This window comes from Myxocyprinus asiaticus, chromosome 44 (assembly GCF_019703515.2).
Source record: "Myxocyprinus asiaticus isolate MX2 ecotype Aquarium Trade chromosome 44, UBuf_Myxa_2, whole genome shotgun sequence".
In the NCBI taxonomy this organism is placed as follows: Eukaryota; Metazoa; Chordata; class Actinopteri; order Cypriniformes; family Catostomidae; genus Myxocyprinus; species Myxocyprinus asiaticus.
Genome location: NC_059387.1, coordinates 28038308 through 28057563, shown reverse-complemented (window position 1 = coordinate 28057563; position 19256 = coordinate 28038308). Strand labels below are relative to the sequence as shown.

The following is a 19256-nucleotide window of genomic DNA, read 5'->3' as shown; positions in this document are numbered from 1 at the left end:
TATTTGTACACTTTTCTGTCTTTCTTGTTTTATTTTGTTTTTATTATTATTTCTTATTATTATTATTATTATATTATTACATATATCTAAATGATTTTATATTCAGACCTGTATAGCACTGTGCAGCACATTACAGTACATTTCATGAATGAAAAGGTCTAAACAAATAAAACAATAACAGCCAAATATTTTATCTGTCATCTTGTCTTAAAATCTCCCTAACGATCAAAAAAAATAAATAAATAAATAAATAAAAATAAATAAAAAATGTAATGCTTAAGAGAAAAAAGAAAACATTTTAATTATTCTAATAAAACAATTTTAACTGAAAATTAACCTAAAATTCAACTTAAGTAAATATTATTATATTTATCTTAACATAAAAGAAATCTAAAAGCTTATATTCAGAAAACTATTCTTAACAACTACAAGCTTTAACACTTAAAAGAAAACCCTTAGTCGAGAAAATATGTGTGAAAAGTGCTGATGAGGGGCAGTGGTCTTGCAGAACACAGACTAGAATCAAGGTCAGCATTTGAGCAGATGTGGACACAGATTAGCAGGCCCAGAGAACATAACAACTAGCAGTTCCTCAAAGGAATTGCAGGAATGAACACTTCACCTGCATTCGGATTAATACACAAATCTTTTGGGAGGCAAGACAGCTAATGTGAAGCAAGAATGTTATTGGGGCAAAAAGAGAGAGACAATTCCAATTTCGGTGGTGGATTCTGGGATGCTAAGAAATTCTATTGATATGGCTTAAGACATTGTGCAGTGATAACAGCTATGTATCTGTTGGGTCAAGTGTGTATTTTCACACGTTAAATTGTTTTCTTAGCTGAGCTGATGCCTGGAAATGGCATTTGTTACTAACATGATGACTGGGTGATGAATGAGGTGCCAGAATCAACTGGGTGTGTAATTACACTTAATCATTTGGATCTCTGTGCTCCGATTTTATTTTTCACAGTAGAAACACACACACACACACACCCTAGCCCTACCCCTAAATCTAACCCTCACAAAAAACGTTCTGCATTTTTATTTTTTCAAAAAAAAAAATATTTAGCATGTTTTTAAGCAATTTGAATTATGGTGACACTAGAAATGTCCTCATAAACCAAATTTATATTATAATACCCTTGTAATTACCAGTTTGTAACCTACAAAAATGTCCTCATAAACCACCCAAACCCGCCCACATGCGCTCACACAGACCATCTCAGATTAATTGCCTGGGCGGCAGCTTACTGCAGATTGTCAATGGTATGAAGAGGTCAAACGAAATGCATCGAAATCAGTGAGCATATCAACTCCTGAAAACTTGCACTGGAATGATTCCTTCTTTGTTACAATACCATAAACTCAAAGTCTTGAAATCAAATCACAGAAATGCAAATCGGATTGCAATCATCTGAGGTCAGGGTGTTAGAACACAATTAGATTAAGTTTTGTGGTGAAAGAGTATGTGGAACAGAGGACTGCTGAAACACCAGATGACCAGACCAATGAAATGTGCTGATGGGGAAGAGCTGATGTGCCGAGCGCAGTGCATGAGATGGCAAGATGAAGATGCAGAGTGGAATTACTTTTTCAGGAAGTGGAGGGAGGGCTGTGGGGTGAAACTTGAAATTAGCACAAATAGATTATCTGTCCTTTGGTTTCTGGCCTCTGCACAGGCCAAGCAGGCCGGGGAAAAAAAAAAAAAAAGAAAAAGAAAAAACACATTGACTTCTCTGCGAAAGACTGCTTGTTCAAGCAGCCAAGGAGGACCGCAGTTAAATGATCAATCACCATATCATCGATTCTGAAGGGAGACAACTGTATCCGGGCCTAACTAAAAATGCAACAGTGCTGCACTGATAAAAGAAAAGCATTTGATATAGAGTTAAATGTGTTTTAATATGACTACTGCATTCATCTTTTAAAATCTGGTCTGTTTTATTAAGATGATCATGCATTTTCTGAAGATATTGGAAGGAAATGATGATGGAAATGCGGTACAACTTTTATTCAAAGATCACATTCAAATTAATTTTTCAGTTAATTCATTATAAACAAATAATAATTGTCTAGTTGTAGCAGTGGCCTAGCAATTAGCACATGTGCTCCAAACACGAGTCGTGGTACTCATGCTAGTGACCTAAACCTTTCCCCCCATAATTATCTGCCATATCTCCACTTTCACTATCAAAAAAATGGCATAGGCCAATATATTCAAGTGTTCACACTTGTAGTTCGGTTCTCTTGGTCCGGACCAAAAAAGAAAATGATACATTTAGTCCTGGTTCGCTTAGCATTCGCACTGGCATTTTTAACACCGAACCTAAAGATACAAAACAAAAGGCATAATGATAAGGTCACAACCTGATTGGACAGCTTATATTACGTATATTTTGCGACAGAGCTTGCCGAACATACAAAACAATGCTGGCTTCTGGGCTAAATGCGCTCATTAGATTTATGTGAATATATATATGATGGTATTTTTACCAGCTGAGAACAAACAAAGAGCTATTAAAATGTTTAAAGGAGTCAAAACAGCACCAGGAATTCCTCAGTTGCACACACAATCGAAGGTATGCTGCAAGGACGGCTGACGGCGGTTCCGACACCTGTACCAAACTGTAATGGACAACATAGCTCCTATGATGAGAAGAACCAGGTATGCTTGAGGTCAGTATAAAGGCAGATTACTTCCTGTTATTGGTCTGTTTAGACGTCTTTGGTCCATGTTGCGTTCATATATCAATCGAACCGCAACCGGAGTTCGTTTGGAGGCGGACCGAGACCCACTGTTCAGGGGGTCTCAGTCTGCTTGTTTGGTGCGCACCAAGGTTCGGATGGCAGCGTTCACACTTGTTCAAATGAACCGCACTAACAGAGCAATCGCACCAGAGTTAATTTTAATCTACCCAAACCTGCCAAGAGTGAACACACCCTAACATAACTAATAAATGGGTTATCAATTGTGATTGGTCTATCTGCAGTCACTAAAAGGAAAGACTAAACAGGCCTATTTGGGGATAATAGTAGCATTGAGCCAGTTTATAAGCCCATTCCTGGTCCCTGAGGTGTGCTGGGAAAGTTGGTTGTGGATCTTGAAAATAAGACTCAGACACAATGGCACAGTTTAAGGAATTCATAGCATCCTCCCTTCAATGAATGCCTGGTCAATGACCTTAGTAAGCGAAAGACCAAAAAAACAAACAAACAAACAAAAAAAAAACAAAAAAAAAAACACTCCAAACACTCACAGCTTTGACCCCTATCTGTGCCACATTTTATAATTAATTTAAAAAAAGTTAATGCTGATCTGGAAGATTTGCTAATTCAGTTTCTGCACTAAATTGTTTATTTAGTATACAAAGAACCATCAATCATCTAAAAAGATAGCATGACAGATATGATTCATTAATTAAGATTGTCTATAAGACATTGAATTGTGCTTGCAGGAATTGCAAGCACAATTCCTGCTTTACACTCAGTTTTAAATTCTATATCACACTTTTTGCAAAATACTACACACAGTTCTCTACATTAGGCACAACATTCAAAATTTAAATCTCTTTAGTCCCTTTGGAAAGCAACCCCAATCATAATGCCATGCTCTATACACCTATTGGCAACACCCACTCCTCACGGATGTAAACACTAGTTGCTGAATTGTTCACTTAGAAATCAGGGCTTTAGCACTATAAAAGGCCACAGATGAGCTCTCCTGTTTTGGAGGAAAATGGAAGTCAATGGTGAAGCAAGAGCTAGAGGTGAAGGAGTGAGAGTAAGAGGAGGAAGAGGAGGATTAGGAAGGACAGTTGTCTCAGATGAGATCAGGGACACATTGGTTGAACATGTGCTCAACCATGGACTGAGTATGAGGGAGGCTGGGCAGAGAGTTCAGCTCAACCTGAGCCGCTACACAGTTGCATCTATCATCCGTACATTCAGAAATGAGAACCAGTAAGTTACCTACCATCTACAATATGCTCTTTATGTATGTATACTGTAGTATACTGCAGTCCGACATATCAGTAGGCCTATGTTACTCAGTGATTGTTGGCCAATGTTACAGTAATGTAATTTCATATTGAAAGAAAATAGATTATTTTAGCTTACTGTAACCAATCATATCATATTAGTGGATCTTCTGCAGAACTGAGAGACGGCCAGGCCATGGTGGAAGACAGCGGCTGTTCACACCAGAACTGGAGACTGCTATTGTGAACATGGTGGTGGCAAACAATACCATTAGACTATGAGAAATCCAGAACCACGTAATTGCAGACAACACAATATTCAATAACATTTACCAGATGGGCTTGACTACATTGGATCATATATTACAGCACAACTGAATCCAGATGAAACAGGTCTACAGGGTGCCATTTGAGCAAAACTCAGAGAGGGTTAAAGAACAGCGCTATGAATATGTGCAAGTAAGTACTATACTGTGAATTTACTATCATCTCAGCACTGTATAGACACATTACAGCACTGTAATCCAGTGTATTGTGCCTCACCATATTGACTGCTCTAGGTCTATTTCACATATTGTCTTATTATCTGTTTCAGAGAGTCTTGGAGCTGGATGACGCTGCAATTCAGCATGTTTATATTTACTTTGATGAGGCTGGCTTCAACCTAGCCAAAAGAAGGGGACGGGAACGGAACATTATTGTCCACTGTGCCATTGTGAATGTCCCTGGACAGCATGGAGGGAATATTACCATGTGCACAGCCGTTAGCCAGCAAGGCGTCCTCCATCACCAAGCCAAACTTGGTCCCTACAACACCGCCCATCTCATCACATTCCTGGACACACTACATGGCATTCTCATTCCAGCCGAGCAGAGGGGTGGGCCAGAGCAGCCAAGGTATGTTGTCATCTGGGACAACGTGAGTTTCCACCGGGCTGCTCTGGTCTGCAACTGGTTCATCAACCACCCACAATTTATTGTTCTATACCTCCCACCATATTCTCCATTACTAAAGCCAGTTGAAGAGTTTTTTTCGGCATGGCGATGGATGGTGGATGACCGCCATCCCCTCGCACGCATGCCTCTTCTCCAGGCAATGGAGTTGCATGTGGTGAAGTTGATGTGGGGGCTTTCGGACTCTGGATCTGTCACTCCAGAAGATTCTTTCTCTGCTGTTTAGCCAGGGAGAACATTGCTTGTGATGTAGATGAGGTGCTGTGGCCAAACCAAAACAGGAGGCAGGATGCAGCCTAATTTCTTTTTTCTTACATTTTGCATGCATTTTTGTCTTTTTGTGTTTAGAGTTTTGAAAGAATGAGCCACTTTCAGTAAGATAAAGGGTTTTCTGTACAAAAATAAAAAAAAAATGAATGTTTTTGCCGGTTTTCTCCTGTTGGGTATGGAAAGTGTTACATAAAAAAAAAAAACAAGCGTTCAAAAATACTGCATTTTGGAAATAAATGACAATGTTTTTGTTACTGTATTGCATTTGTGTGTGTGTGTGTGTGTGTGTGTGTGTGTGTTTATGTATGTTTGAGTAGGTATACATTACTGTAATAATCTTTTACAACTGGCTACAGTGTAACACTGAGGATACAAAAGGCATAAACCTACAGATGGGATATTCATAATAGTGTTTTGTGTTGAGCACATCAGTGTGTTGTTGGGTGGTAGACAGACCTATTCATATGGTGTGTGTGTGTGTGTGTGTGTGTGTGTGTGTGTCATTTTGATGCAAAAAAAAAAAAAAAAAAAAAATATATATATATATATATATATATATATATATATATATATATATATTTGGAAAGAGATAAAACAATTTTGAATACAGTGTTTGCTTTTGCTAGACATTTGTAGAGTTTTGCATTTTGTGTTTGTGGTTTTGTATTTAGAGTTTTGGGACAATGGGCCACAGATTCAGCAAACAAGTGTAAACAATTGGGAAAAACTGTAATAGTCTATGGCATCTCCACACAACAAACATTAAGTGTGCATCACAGGTCGAAGTGTATGTTTTCCACTCTTTTCTTTCATTTCGATGACCTGCTTAGCTCTAGCACTGCATCTCGGCTCCTATGTTTCGAAACGATATAGAGCAAATCTCTTCTGAGATCAGAAAGTCCAGTGCTTTGGGTCGTCTGCCTCCTGTCAGAGTCATGTACCATCAGGCAGAAACGCATATCAGAGGGTGAAGAAGCGTACGCTTCCTTTGAGCATGTGAAGGAAGATGAATCGCAATTCTTCATGACAGTGAGGCTCGGAGAAAACTCAAAACAATGAGCACGCCACTCCCGCTGAACTCTGGATTACCTTTTCAGAAGCAAGTCACTGCTCTCATAAATATCCACCAGAGATGACACTCACCGATCATCGCTGTGTCGTATTAATAAGAACACAGCCTTGAGGGAGTTTTAAAATTTACAGCCTACTCTGATAAGCCGTCTTCATCAGATATGTCAGTCTCTCAACTCAAAAGCAACACCTAGTAACTGGTGTAGCAACACAAACATACAAACACACACACACACCCACACATGAATAGTCTCTAACTATTTCTTGTAATTGCATTCTAATTTCACTTTTAGAGTTATTTATTTATTTTTTTGACAGTTGCTCTTTGTTTTATTCATGATTTTGTCTTTTGCCTTTTGTTTTACTATCAAACCTTAACACACACAAAACAACACTTTTGTCCATCTGCCATGGATGTATTGCATGAAATGCAAAGAATGTGAGCAGTTAAAAGCAATTTCTATTTATAAAGCAGGGAGAAGAAATGCATTAGAAGTATTATATAATGGACAAATTAAACAAATTATACAGTTCACTTTCGCAATGTACAGAATCCTAGATTATGTTCATACCAATTGTGTATTGTCCACATGAGCACATCCCAGACTGACACTTCAAGCAGACTCAGGTCTACACCAATAGTTACTCTATAAAATCACATAGCATTGTGCTTGCTTGTCGAAAAAACCTGCACTTTTAACAATATTTTCACCTTGATTAGATGCCTTTAATATTTATAACTTATACTTTCTTTGAATGAATTAGCATTTTTATTTTTTACCTCGGGCACAGAGATGGACAGATGCTGAACTTCATCTCATATCTCTGCTGAAAATGAAACAGATGAGCATGTAAAGGTAAGGGGTGAGATGTTTCCGATTTGTATAATTAGAGAATGAACTCCTGCTTATAGACCGGGTGTCAGAACAGTAAATTTCACAGTCTTGAGATTGATCACAGGGTGTCAAATTAGCAATGTAGAAAATTCCATTTCATGAACATTTTGTGTTCAATAAGGTTCTCAGTCTGACATAAAAACACACATTGTGATAAGATAATGAAGATGGTATTTCACAATGTTGAGTTTGCAAGTTCAAGAGCTCTGGCTACACATTTGCACTTACACTAACTGTTTTCTCCCAGATGTGTCATATTCTTTTTATTATTTAGTGTTAAAAAGTAATTGTATGACAGAAATGTGTGATCCACAGCAGTTCTGGCAAGTGGTTTAAATAAACCAAGCCTATGCATAAAATACACCTCTAAAAATATAAAAGAAAAAAGTATGTCTACCTGCCTGCCAAAATGCAGAACTACAGAATGAGATATGGTTTGTTAGGGAAAGGGAAAACAAAAGAGCCAAGGGCAACAGTCCCCAGCCAGAATGAGATTACAGCAGTAACTAAGACACAGGAAGGAGCCAAATGTCTTACCTGCCATGTACTTTAATGTCAGAGATGGCGTAGAAGTATCTAGAAAGGTTGTTCTCATCTACCATGGTGGCACCAGTGGCAGGTCTGAGAAGACGTATGCGCAGGTCGGTAATGGTGAAAAAGTCTCTCAGGTTCTTGGTGGTGTCCAATTGTCCATAGAGCGAGGCCATATTGTGCAGCTTGGGCCCAGCAAACAGTGCGAAACGGTCTTTGATTTCAAAGCGTACAGTCTTGTCGTTCTTCCACACATAACCTCTAGAATATTCCTCTGTGCAGATAATGTCCAACAGTGTGTGCTGGGAAATGTCCTTCATTGTCTTGGGCTCCATAGTGAAAGCATCAAGGCAGTCAGTAGCGTAGAACTGGTAGGGTTGCCAGGTACGTCCATAGTCCAGAGACTTCTCCAAAACCATCTGCTCCGGCCGACCCGACTCAAAAGTGATGACGATGTCATCGGTAAGCTCAATGGTCTTGTTCCAAGATAGGGTTAAGTTAACTGCCAGAGGTTTGGGGTATTTCTTCCAGGAGCTGGACTGCCAAAAGGTGGTTGGGTTGCGACCCTCAAAGTCAAACATGAGCTCAGGGGGGTGAGCCAGCTCTTCTGTGGCTGAGTCACACTCGTTGTTGCACATGTAGGGATTTTCCTAAACAGAGAGGTAAAGCAAAAAAGCAATAGTTAAATTAGAACAACAAATGTGGCATTTAATCTTGTATACTGTAAGTGTTATAATATGTGTGCAGTTATGGGGTAAGTGTGATGTAAGTTAATGTCATGAAGAGTATTCAAATGGACAAGCAGCACTTTTTCTGGATACATCAGTGTTATTATGGATATAATTGTAACAGTGGCTGTATCTTTTCTCCAGCTGTTCGGTGAATCCCGATAAGGACTGGCCATTAAACGCCCAAAGACTCATATATCTTTTACAGAGCCATTTAACTCAAGTTCCCACACACAGACGACCAGTAATACAAGACTTATTCAGCGCATAATTTACAAGAAGATCATTCCCCCTTTTAAATTCCACTACTCCATGATATTAAAAAACAAGAGAATGTAGTCTCTGAAGAGCTAAGAATGGACAGAGATACATGTTAAAATGCTTAATAAAAAAATAAATAAAGATATAAAGGTCAGACTGACAATTTCTGAATAATACACTTTCTCAGTCATTCTTTAAAAAAAAAAAGGCTACCTTGATACACACCTTGAGGCAAGGACACCCAGAGGTGCACTTTTGTCACAGCCATCGCTGGCAGGTGAAAAATGTACCGTGGATCTGCAATTCAAAGTCAAAGAAATCTGCACAAAAACAAGCACTGAAATGAAAGTGCCAAAGTCTTCCTCCGTTGGCTGTACACGAAGACCCTCGTGTCACCTAATGTCAAGTGCCCTACCATACCCCATAGCATTCCCTCAAAAATTCACACTGATCAGTGCATCAGTATGTTCTGCTGTGCCACACAGAGGTGAGGGCTGAGCAGGGGCTCGTGAGGATGCGATACTGTCGGGTGACAGTGGTGTGCTCCAGGAAAGACCTCTCAGGAGGAACAAGCTCCAATTTATCTGAACAAGAAACACAGCAGCTGATTAAGTGGGAGATGTCTGTCTCTCTGCGGGAATCCGCAGGCTTGGACGCTGGGAAAGTGTGCAGTGATAAAGGATGTTTAGAATACAGGACTGCAGATGAGAAAATGAACGACAGTGGCAGAGATGAATACAGGGTGAAAAAAAAGGAGTGTTTCTGCTAATAGGCTTTTCCTCTTTCCTTGTACTCCTAGGTGATGTGACAACAAAGCCCTGACAGCCATTTAACCTCTTAATTCTGACAAAGTGATATTAATATGCTCTCTAGCCAGTCCTCCTCAGCCGTGCAAGTAAGCCTGGAAAATGATCAGGCCTGCCAGTAGAGGAGTTCAAACGCCTGGACCACCCAGTTCTGTTCATTCTTGCTGTTCTATCTCAGCATGACAAGAGAGTGTGTGCTTACAATAGCACCCCTTATGAAAAGAAGAATTGATTGGTGTCTACAACACTCTATATTTAGTGGTGTTTGCTAAAGCAAGCATCACTAAAACTGTTATTCATATTTATGGTTAGGGATTCAAATAAACCGCTAACACTAAGAACACTGCAAACTTGTTTTCCAGCCAGGCCTGGCTCCAGTTCTAAGATGTAAAGTGGGCCATAGGACCTGCTGGGTGGGCCGAAGAGTTGGAGGGGTGGGTGTAGGTGTAGTTCTCAAGGTGGGCCAAGTTCATGATTGGGTGGGCCCGGCCCTGTGGAGCCGGGCCTGTTTCCAGCAAACATACAGTATCTAAACATACTTAAAACCTTGAAATCTCTATGAATTGAGTTTATTTTTCTTACCCCATTAATAATTAGTTTTGTCTTGTTTAAAGCATAAACCATAAACATAAAATTGTTAATTTCGTTTTGAAGTTAGATTGTTTTGAGAATCCATTTCGACTTCAAACGATTATTGAGTGGGAACGAGGCGTCAATTTCGAATGTAATTTTTCTATCCCCACTGAAAACGAAATGCTGCATGAACTAGTGACAAAATCACAGTTAATCAGAATTAAAAAAAAAAAAAAAAAAAAAGAAAAAAAAAATGTATATACAGCTATGTGAAGCAGGATTCTGTGGAAATTAGATTTTACTGTGGGTGGGGCTACCCAGCACAACATGATGAAAATAGATCCAAAGAGGCCAATATAATGTCCTATAAAATGACAATAAGATGTCAAGGCTTGTTAGGCCAAAACTAAAATTAACATGGAAGAGATGTGATTGTTGCATTGTCAGTTCAACGACTGCTCCAAGAAAAAAATAATTACTAAGAGAGAGTCAGACAGGGACAGATTTCATTATACTGTAATTTGAAGAAATTTGCCTTAGATTTCTAACAAAAAGCATTACAGAATCTCTACATATATATATATATATATATATATATATATATATATTACATGCATATTTAATAAGGGTCACACAGCCCAGCAGAGTCTTCTTCACAAGACCATGTTATTTTTTTATTTTTTTATTATTCGTACGTGTATGGGACAGAGATCTGCCAACCTGGTCTCGTAGTTAAAATATTGACTCTATATACATTTTTGCAAAACATGTTATATGTGTCTCCAGGTACAATTCCCTGCAGTTTCCATGAGAAATGTACACTAAAGGCGCAACAACAACTGTGTGTTTTATTCACTTTCACTCAAATCATGACTTTAATGGCTGATTATGACTTTATAAATACGTATTTTTCTCTCTATTACTCAGAACCTGCCGTTTTATGATATTGACACACTTTTACTCTAACACATCTTTTGAAAAACAATACATTTTAATATTACAGACTCAACTACATACACTTATTCTGACATGGATAGCTTGTGTTGTAGTTCACCTGATAGGATGTCCGACTTAGAATTGGAGGGCCGTGGTTCAACTCAAGCTGACATGTGACATTACAGAAGCATCATGAATTGAGGTGGTTGCTTTAGAAAATGTGCTTTTTCATTTCACTTCTGCATTTTAAAACACTAATGGTTAGTTTTAGGCATTGATATGGTAAGGATGTATTTTTTAACTTCTTATATATATTTTAAAATACTATTGATTAGGTTCAGGCAAAAGTTTTATGTTAGGGGGGTATGTTTTAAAAAAAAAAAAAAAAATATATATATATATATATATATATATATATATATATATATATATAAAATTCACCTTAAAACTGCGTCTGAATACGACACCATTTGACTTGCTTTTGGCGCCCCCAGCTGGACATTTCACTGAAAACCTGCATCCAAACTTGATATACAGCACGTAAATTTTGAATTGCAGAAATTTTGTCACGTTCACGTAAATTTCAATCAGCCATTATTGAAAACGCTGTCCATCATTTTGACAGATAAATTCAAGCAAGAAACGTCATGGTTACTTGTGTAACCTCCATTCCCTGATGGAGGGAACGAGACGATGTGTCGATGTAGTGACACTAGGGGTCACTCTTGGGAGTCCGAGACACCTCTGGTCTTTGATAAAAGGCCAATGAAAATTGGCGAGTGGTATTTGCATGCCACTCCCCTGGACATACTGGTATAAAAGGAGCTGGTATGCAACCACTCATTCAGGTTTTATGCTGAGGAGCCGATATAAGGTCCAGCCATTTCAGCGGGTAGTTCAGCGATGTGGCAGGAGGGACACAACGTCTCATTCCCTCCATCAGGTAACGGAGGTTACACAAGTAACCATCTGTCACTCACTCAACGTTGTGTCGATGTAGTGACACTAGGGGTCCCTATACGAAACGGCACAATTGGCTGAACTGTGTTACGTGAACTGGCGGTGTGTGGTGGGCAGACTACTGTGTGCCTCATAGCCAGCACACCAGGTCGACACGTAACCTCCCCCAACATAGTTATGAGTGTCGAACGGCCCTTTGGGGACAAGTCGACTACCCAAAAGATAGAAAGAGGCTAACCCAGTCGTGGCCTCTTTTCCCCTTCTTTTTTTCCACTCCCTAAAAAAAGAAGGGGGATTATCCGACTGGGCCACCAGGTCTAGTCGGGGGGTGTCCCTCCCAAGGGGAAGACACCGCAGAGACCACAACTCACCCAAAGAGGGGGGGGGGGGGGCTATTTAAGTGGAAAAATACGTCACATGGTCTTTCCAACCATGTGGAGAGTCTTCAAGGTAGATCCTACCCAACGGGGGAGGAGTTACTACAAACATGGAGACTAGGGCAGAGGGGCTCTGCCCAAGGAAGACGCAGTTTGCCAACAAGGAAACGAACTAGCGGAAGATATATATCGCATGGGGTTAGCCTTACAAGGAACCGCCACATGCGGAGCACCTACCCCAGAACAGGACTCTTAGTTAGCACGTGTACTGGGCCGGCAGCAAGTCTCTCCAAAAACTCAACTGCCACAGGGCTCTGAGGAAGTCAACCAGGGAACAAAGTTTGTGAACACTACTGGGAATTAATGGCGCACGTCTTCAGCTCAAAAGGAGGTGGATGACACTATGTGCAAGTGATACACCCAGTCGGCTATCCCGGGCTTATCCGCTTGTATTGCGTGCCACTACCTGGGATGAAACCGGTTCCACCCGGAGGTTTTAGAACCTTGCAAAGGTGTTGGGTGTTGCCCAGCCTGCTGCTCTGCAAATGTCTGTTGGAGAGGCACCCCTGGTCAGGGCCCAGGAGGCCGCTACACCCCTGGTAGAATGGGCTCATAGCCCTACCGGGGGCGGCATGTCCTGGGCGTGATATGCCATAGTTATGGCGTCAGTGAGCCAGTGGGTGATCCTCTGCTTGGAGACAGTGCTTCTTTTCCGCTGTGCACCAGAGCAGACAAAGAGCTGCTCAGAGATCCTAAAGCTCTGCGTGCGATCCCAATAGATGCATAAAGCGTGCACTGGACACAGCAACGACAGGGCTGGGTCTGCCTCCTCCTGGGGCAGCGCTTGCAGGTTCACCACCTGGTCCCTAAAAGGGGTCGTGGGAACCTTGGGCACATAGCCCAGTCGGGGTCTCAGGATCACGTGAGAGTAGCCCGGACCGAACTCCAGGCATATTTTTCTGACAGAGAACGCTTGCAGGTCACCTACCCTCTTGATGGAAGTTAGCGTAGTCAGGAGGGCAGTCTTCAAGGAGAGTGCCTTAAGCTCGGCTGACTGCAAAGGCTCAAAGGGGGCTCTCTGTAGACCCTGAAGAACTACAGAGAGGTCTCATGAGGGAACGAGGCGCAGTCTGGAGGGATTCAGCCTCTTGGTGCCTCTTAGGAACCTGATGATCAGGTCATGCTTCCCTAGGACTTACCGTCGATTACGTCGTGGTGTGCTGCTATGGCAGCAACGTACACGTTCAAGGTGGAAGGGGACAGCCTCCCTTCCAACCTCTCCTGCAGGAAGGAAAGCACTGATCCGACTGCGCATCTCTGGGGGTCTTCACATCGGGAAGAACACCACTTAGCGAACAGACGCCACTTAAAGGCATAGAGGCGCCTCGTAGAGGGGGCCCTAGCCTGAGTGATCGTGTCTACTACCGCAGGTTGAGATAGTTGAGGATGTGGACACCCACTTCCCTTAATAGGGCAAGGGCTGCCTCTGTGACCTTCGTGAAGACACGAGGGGACAAGGACAGGCCGAAGGGGAGGACCTTTTACTGGTACGCTCGGCCCTCGAAAGCAAACCGCAGGAACCGTCCAGGGGCCAGACATGGAGATTCCAGAGGTCTGGTCACGGGTGCCAGATGGTGCCCCGTCCCTGAGAAAGAAGGTCCTTCCTCAGGGGAATTGGCCGGGGGGGGGGGGGGGCTGTCGCAAGGAGTGTGAGGTCTGAGAACCACGTCTGGGTGGGCCAGTAGGGTGCTACCAGGACGACCTGCTCCTCGTCCTCCCTGACCTTGCACAGGGTCTGTGCAAGTAGGCTCACTGGGGGAAATGCACATTTGCGCATGCCAGGGGGCCAGCTGTGTGCCAGCGCATTTATGCCGAGGGGGGTCTTGGTCAGGGCGTACCAGAGCATGCAGTGGGGAGGATTCTTGGGAGGCAAACAGGAGCACCTGTGCCTGTCTGAATCGACTCCAAATCAGCTGGATCACCTGAGGGTGGAGTCTCCACTCTCCCCTGAGGGTAACCTGTCATGACAGCGTGTCCGCTGTAGTGTTGAGGTTGCCCGGGATGTGAGTGGCTCACAACGACTTGAAGTGCTGCTGACTCCAGAGGAGGAGACGGCGGGTGAGTTGTGACATACAATGAGAGCGCAGACTGCCTTGGCGGTTGACATATGCTACCGTTGCCATGTTGTCTGTCTGAACTAACACGTGCTTGCCCTGGATCAACGGCTAGAACCTCCGCAGGGCGAGCAGAATTATCAACAACTCGAGGCAGTTGATGTGCCAATACAGTCGCAGGCCCGTCCACAAGCAGGCGGCTGCGTGCCCGTTGCAAACAGTGCCCCAGCCCATTTTGGAGGCGTCTGTCGTGACCACGACGCGCCTGGAGACCAGTTCTAGGGGAACAGCTGCCCGTAGAAATGAGAGGTCGGTCCAAGGGCTGAAAAGACGGTGACAGACCGGCGTGATGACCACGCGATGTGTCCCGTGGCGCCATGCCCATCTCGGGACTTGAGTTTGAAGCCAGTGCTGAAGCGGTCTCATATGCATCAACCCGAGCGGGGTGGCCACCGCTGAGGATGCCATATGCCCCAGGAGCCTCTGAAAAATTTCAGTGGAACTGCTGTTTTCTGTTTGAACGCCAAGGCACACCATGTCGTGGCCGTGCTGAGTCTAGGGACATCGAAGCACTTACCTGGCTCCTTGTGACCATCCCCAGAACAGCCTGGGACGGGGAGGGGAGGAAGAGGCTTGTCCTTGTGACCCATGGAGACTGTCACATCGGGGGCGGATTTGTGCCACAACTGGGCACTCAGGGGCGGGAGACCGCCGCTGGAGCGCCAAACCTGCCAAATAGAGTGGTGGACGGTGGTCGTGATGACGGCCATGCACACCGGATACGTGACCCAGGGAACAAGGAAACCACTCTTGCTGAACTCTTGAGTACTGCAGCCACTTGGGCATGTAGCGCAATTAAATGCAAAGGTAACAAAAAGATGGAGAGGTCTGCTTGCCAGCTCCAGAGCAATGGGTTTCATCGTCCCTGGGTTGCCCGTCTCAAGGGCGCTTTGAAGCCTTTCATGGGTTCTGGGCGGCCGCGAGAGCGGTGGCGTCTGCTTCCTGTGGTGGGCTCCACGCCGGGGCCGGACCGAAGGGGCGGAACCGGTGCAGTCACCGCAGGGGGACGCCCTTGGCAACGAGCAGACGGGGTGTGGGATTATGAGCCGTGCCGGGGCAGGATATGCCAGAAAGCCTCCGTCTACTGTTCCACCGTCGAGAACTGCTGGGCAAAGTCCTAGACGGTGTCGCCGAATAGGCCAGCCTAGGAGATGGGGGCAGCAAGAAATCGTGTCCTGTCGGCCTCACCCATCTTGACCAGGTTGAGCCAAAGGTGGCGCTCCTGGACCACTAATGTGGACATCGTCCGCCCGAGAGACCGCGCCGTGACCTCCGTTGCTCGGAGAGCGAGGTCGGTCGCCGAGCGCAGCTCCTGCATCAATCCTGGGGCAGAACCACCCTCGTGCAGTTACTTTAGCACCTTGGCGGACTTGCAGGAGAGCCATGGCATGCAGGGTGGAGGTGGCTTGTCCAGCGGCACCGTAGGCCTTGGCCGTCAGAGACGACGTAAACCTACAGGCCTTGGATGGGTGCTTTGGTTACCCGCGCCAGGTGGCGGCACTCTGCGGGCATAGGTGCACTGCGAGCGCCTTTATCCACCGGGGGATTGCCAAATAGCCCTTGGCCGCCCCACCATCGAGGGTAGAGAGGGCGGGGAAGCTGAAAAGACCGGGACCGGGCAGTAAAGAAGTGCCTCCCACGACCTTGTCAGCTCTTCATGCATTTCCGGGAAGAAAGGAATGGGGGCAGGCATGGCTTTGAGAGGCACCGCGAGCCCAGGAACCAATCATCGAGCCACGAGTGTTCAGGGAAGAGCGGAGGGTTCCACTCTAGCTGACACTTGCGGCTGCCCGGGAAAGTATGTCGTCATCTCCACGTCAGCCTGTGACTTGGCAATCGTCCCCGAAGGGAGGAGCCCAGCTGAGGCTTCCACGTCCGACTGGATGAGCCTGCTCTCCGATGCTGCGCTTGAGAGCTCATCACTTTCGCGGGCTCCGAATAAGAGGTTGAACTCACTTTGAGACGAGCCGGCGGACTCATCCGGAAGCCAGATCAGGGCAGACGAGCATGCTGGGGAATGGGAGGTCCGCGGGGGATACCGGCAGAGGTGGTCCCATTGGGGTCCCCAAATCGCCCCCAGTGCTAGCCGCGCTGGCCCCATACCCGTCGGTAGAAGGACCGAGGCGGGGAGCCTCTGGGGTGGCTTGCTTTCTTACAAAGGCGAGCCGCGACCGCATCGTTGCCATGGACATGTCCTCGCAATGAGAAAATGACCATCCACGAACACTGTCTCCGTGTGAGCAGTGCCCAGACACAAAAGACAGTGACCATGACCATCAGAAGGCGAGAGATAACGAGCGCAACCAGGAATAACACACAATCGGAAAGGCATCTTTAAAAAGACGCGTCTTTAAAAAGACGTTCCGTGTGTGCCGCTCTTTTAGAGAAATATACTCTTTTAGAGACATATACTCTTTTAGAGAAATATACTCTTTAATTTCTGCCGAAGCGCCCAGGGGCATTCTCTGCAGTGCACCAGTGCAGAGGGGGGAGAAGCCGCTGAAATGCGCCGTCAGATCCAGCAGAGGTGAATGAACAGTCGTGGGAATTCAGCTCAATGAGCATGACCGTTCGGCTCCGAAGAGAAAATCTGAATGAGTGGTTGCATACCAGCTCCTTTTATACCCGTATGTCCGGGGGAGTGGCATGCAAATACCACTCGCCAATTTTCATTGGCCTTTTATCAAAGACCAGAGGTGTCTCGGGCTCCCAAGAGTGACCCCTAATGTCACTACATCGACACAACGTCGAGTGAGTGACAGATAGGGAACTCCCCTTCAACCATCTTTATGTGGTATATCTGCTTATGCAGCTTTACTCTATCGGTCTCTACGTGTGCATGAGAAAGAGAGAGAGCGCTCGCAGTGTGTGAGAGTGAGAAAATGGCGCTTTTAATGCAAAAATAACTAACACGCCTCTTTTAAAAAAAATTACTTTGCATGTGTTGTAAGTTTAGGGAGTTTTTTATTGTGATGGTAGGCTAAAATACATGTTCGGTTATCAGATTTCACTCGCCCAAATAATTATCCACATTTGCACACAGCAATATTAACTTGCAAATGCGAATTAAATTATCACACTGTAGAGCCTTGCACTTCCCACTTTCTTGCTACCTAGCAAGAAATCTAGCATAGATTTCTCTTCCGTGACTCTGTGAATCTGAAATACTTTTCCTGTGAAAGTCAAAGCTTGCATGATGATTGGGTAAAGAGGTGCGCTGAAGCCCTTGCACATGTGAAAGGGCCTTAAAAGCAGAATGTGTTCACTCTAAAGATAAATATATAAGACGCCAATCCTGACCAAGCTGCATTAAAAATTATTACTCAGGTGGGAATTTCTGATCGAGGGCAGACGTCAATGAGATACGACTGTCCCACTGGCAGGCGAGGCTTCAGATTACCAGATCGCCAACGTGACCGAGTATAAATTTACTATCTGCTGACAGTAGACTGAGATAAATAGGACCAACAAATCAAACAAATCCTTTTGTGTGACAGATGTCTGTGACATGTAACCCAGATCACAGATTGCTCTCTCTCTCTCTCTTTTTCTTTTCCCACCCTTTGGTCCTTGGCGAATGCTTCAATAAACACATATGCGCACATATGCACACACACCAGCACACTCACAATCTCACTCATTCCGACACATACATCCCAACTCAGCTAGCTTATTGTCTGTTCCATCACTCTCTTGCAATGCGCTTCACGTATTTTATTGTAGCTGTTTTGAGAACTTTAGAAATGACAAATAGATAAATATCTATCCATTGGAAAATCAATTACTATGCAGAGGCCACACTGAGATCAGTGCTCATGTTGTGAAATCCACTGTGTAATTATCTCAGCTAAAGGAGAGCAGTGTGAAGAGCGATTTCTCCTTTCTCGTTTCAAATGTTAATGTCTAATCTGTCAGAGGCCATTTTGCCAGATCGCATGCAACTGCAGGTCAAGCTATTATCTTTTCCTGGTGCGAACATGAAATTATTTGCATCAAACATGTATGTCACGACATTAGCCACTAAATTACAAAGGAGCAAATTTGATTTTGCAAGCAAAGCTTGTAGGTGTTACAAACAAACATGAGGGTTTAAGCATGTAATTTCCATCTCTCTCATTCTCTTTCTGTCTCTCTCTCCTTCTTTCTCCGGGCTGCGGTTAAATCCATCACTTGTGCATAAATGAGACCTTGGTGGAAGGATAGATTTTTCCAAGGCCCTTGGCTTGATTGAAGCTCCGACTTTTTTTCAATCTGCCTCTATGCTCTCGCAAGCACCTTTGAGCTTGCCTGCTGAACACCCACAAACGTATTTGGGCTTTACCTACACACCACTTGAATACAGGAAGAGCAGATTACTTTGTGTAATAAACCCAGGAATAAATCCCACCAAGAATTACAGTCGCATTTTCCAACTAGAGGTCAATGGGATGAGATAGCAGACAAAAAAGGGGAACCAGCCTGATCCCCACCTGCCAAATGCACTGGATTCCATAGTCACTATTAACACACTTATGCACATACACAGCACACATACTGCCATACAGTCGGGCTTAAGAACAGATGTGTTACTTTGTAAGTTACCGTAGTAACTGTATGCCAAACAGTATGTACAATAGTGATTATAGCTCTAACTCAAGAGGTAAATGAGATCTAGAAGAGTTTCATCATGAGACTAAAATATTTTTTGTAGATTTTTAAAAAAAATCCACAACAACATCACATCATTTTAGGTGCCCTGG

At 43.9% G+C, this 19256-nt stretch overlaps 1 protein-coding gene across 14 annotated transcripts in view; it reads right to left on the bottom strand.

The window, feature by feature from the left end:
• LOC127434465 (netrin-G1-like) overlaps window positions 1-19256 on the bottom strand; it is a 148206-nt gene that overhangs the window by 75224 nt on the left and 53726 nt on the right. For all 14 annotated transcript variants that reach the window (XR_007896050.1, XR_007896049.1, XM_051687253.1 and 11 more), the window contains exon 3: window positions 7709-8352. Coding sequence is in view for 12 of the 14 variants with exons in the window: in XM_051687253.1 (XP_051543213.1) it covers window positions 7709-8352 (644 nt within the window). In the remaining 2 variants the exon portion in view is untranslated. The remainder of the gene's footprint in view (window positions 1-7708; window positions 8353-19256) is intronic.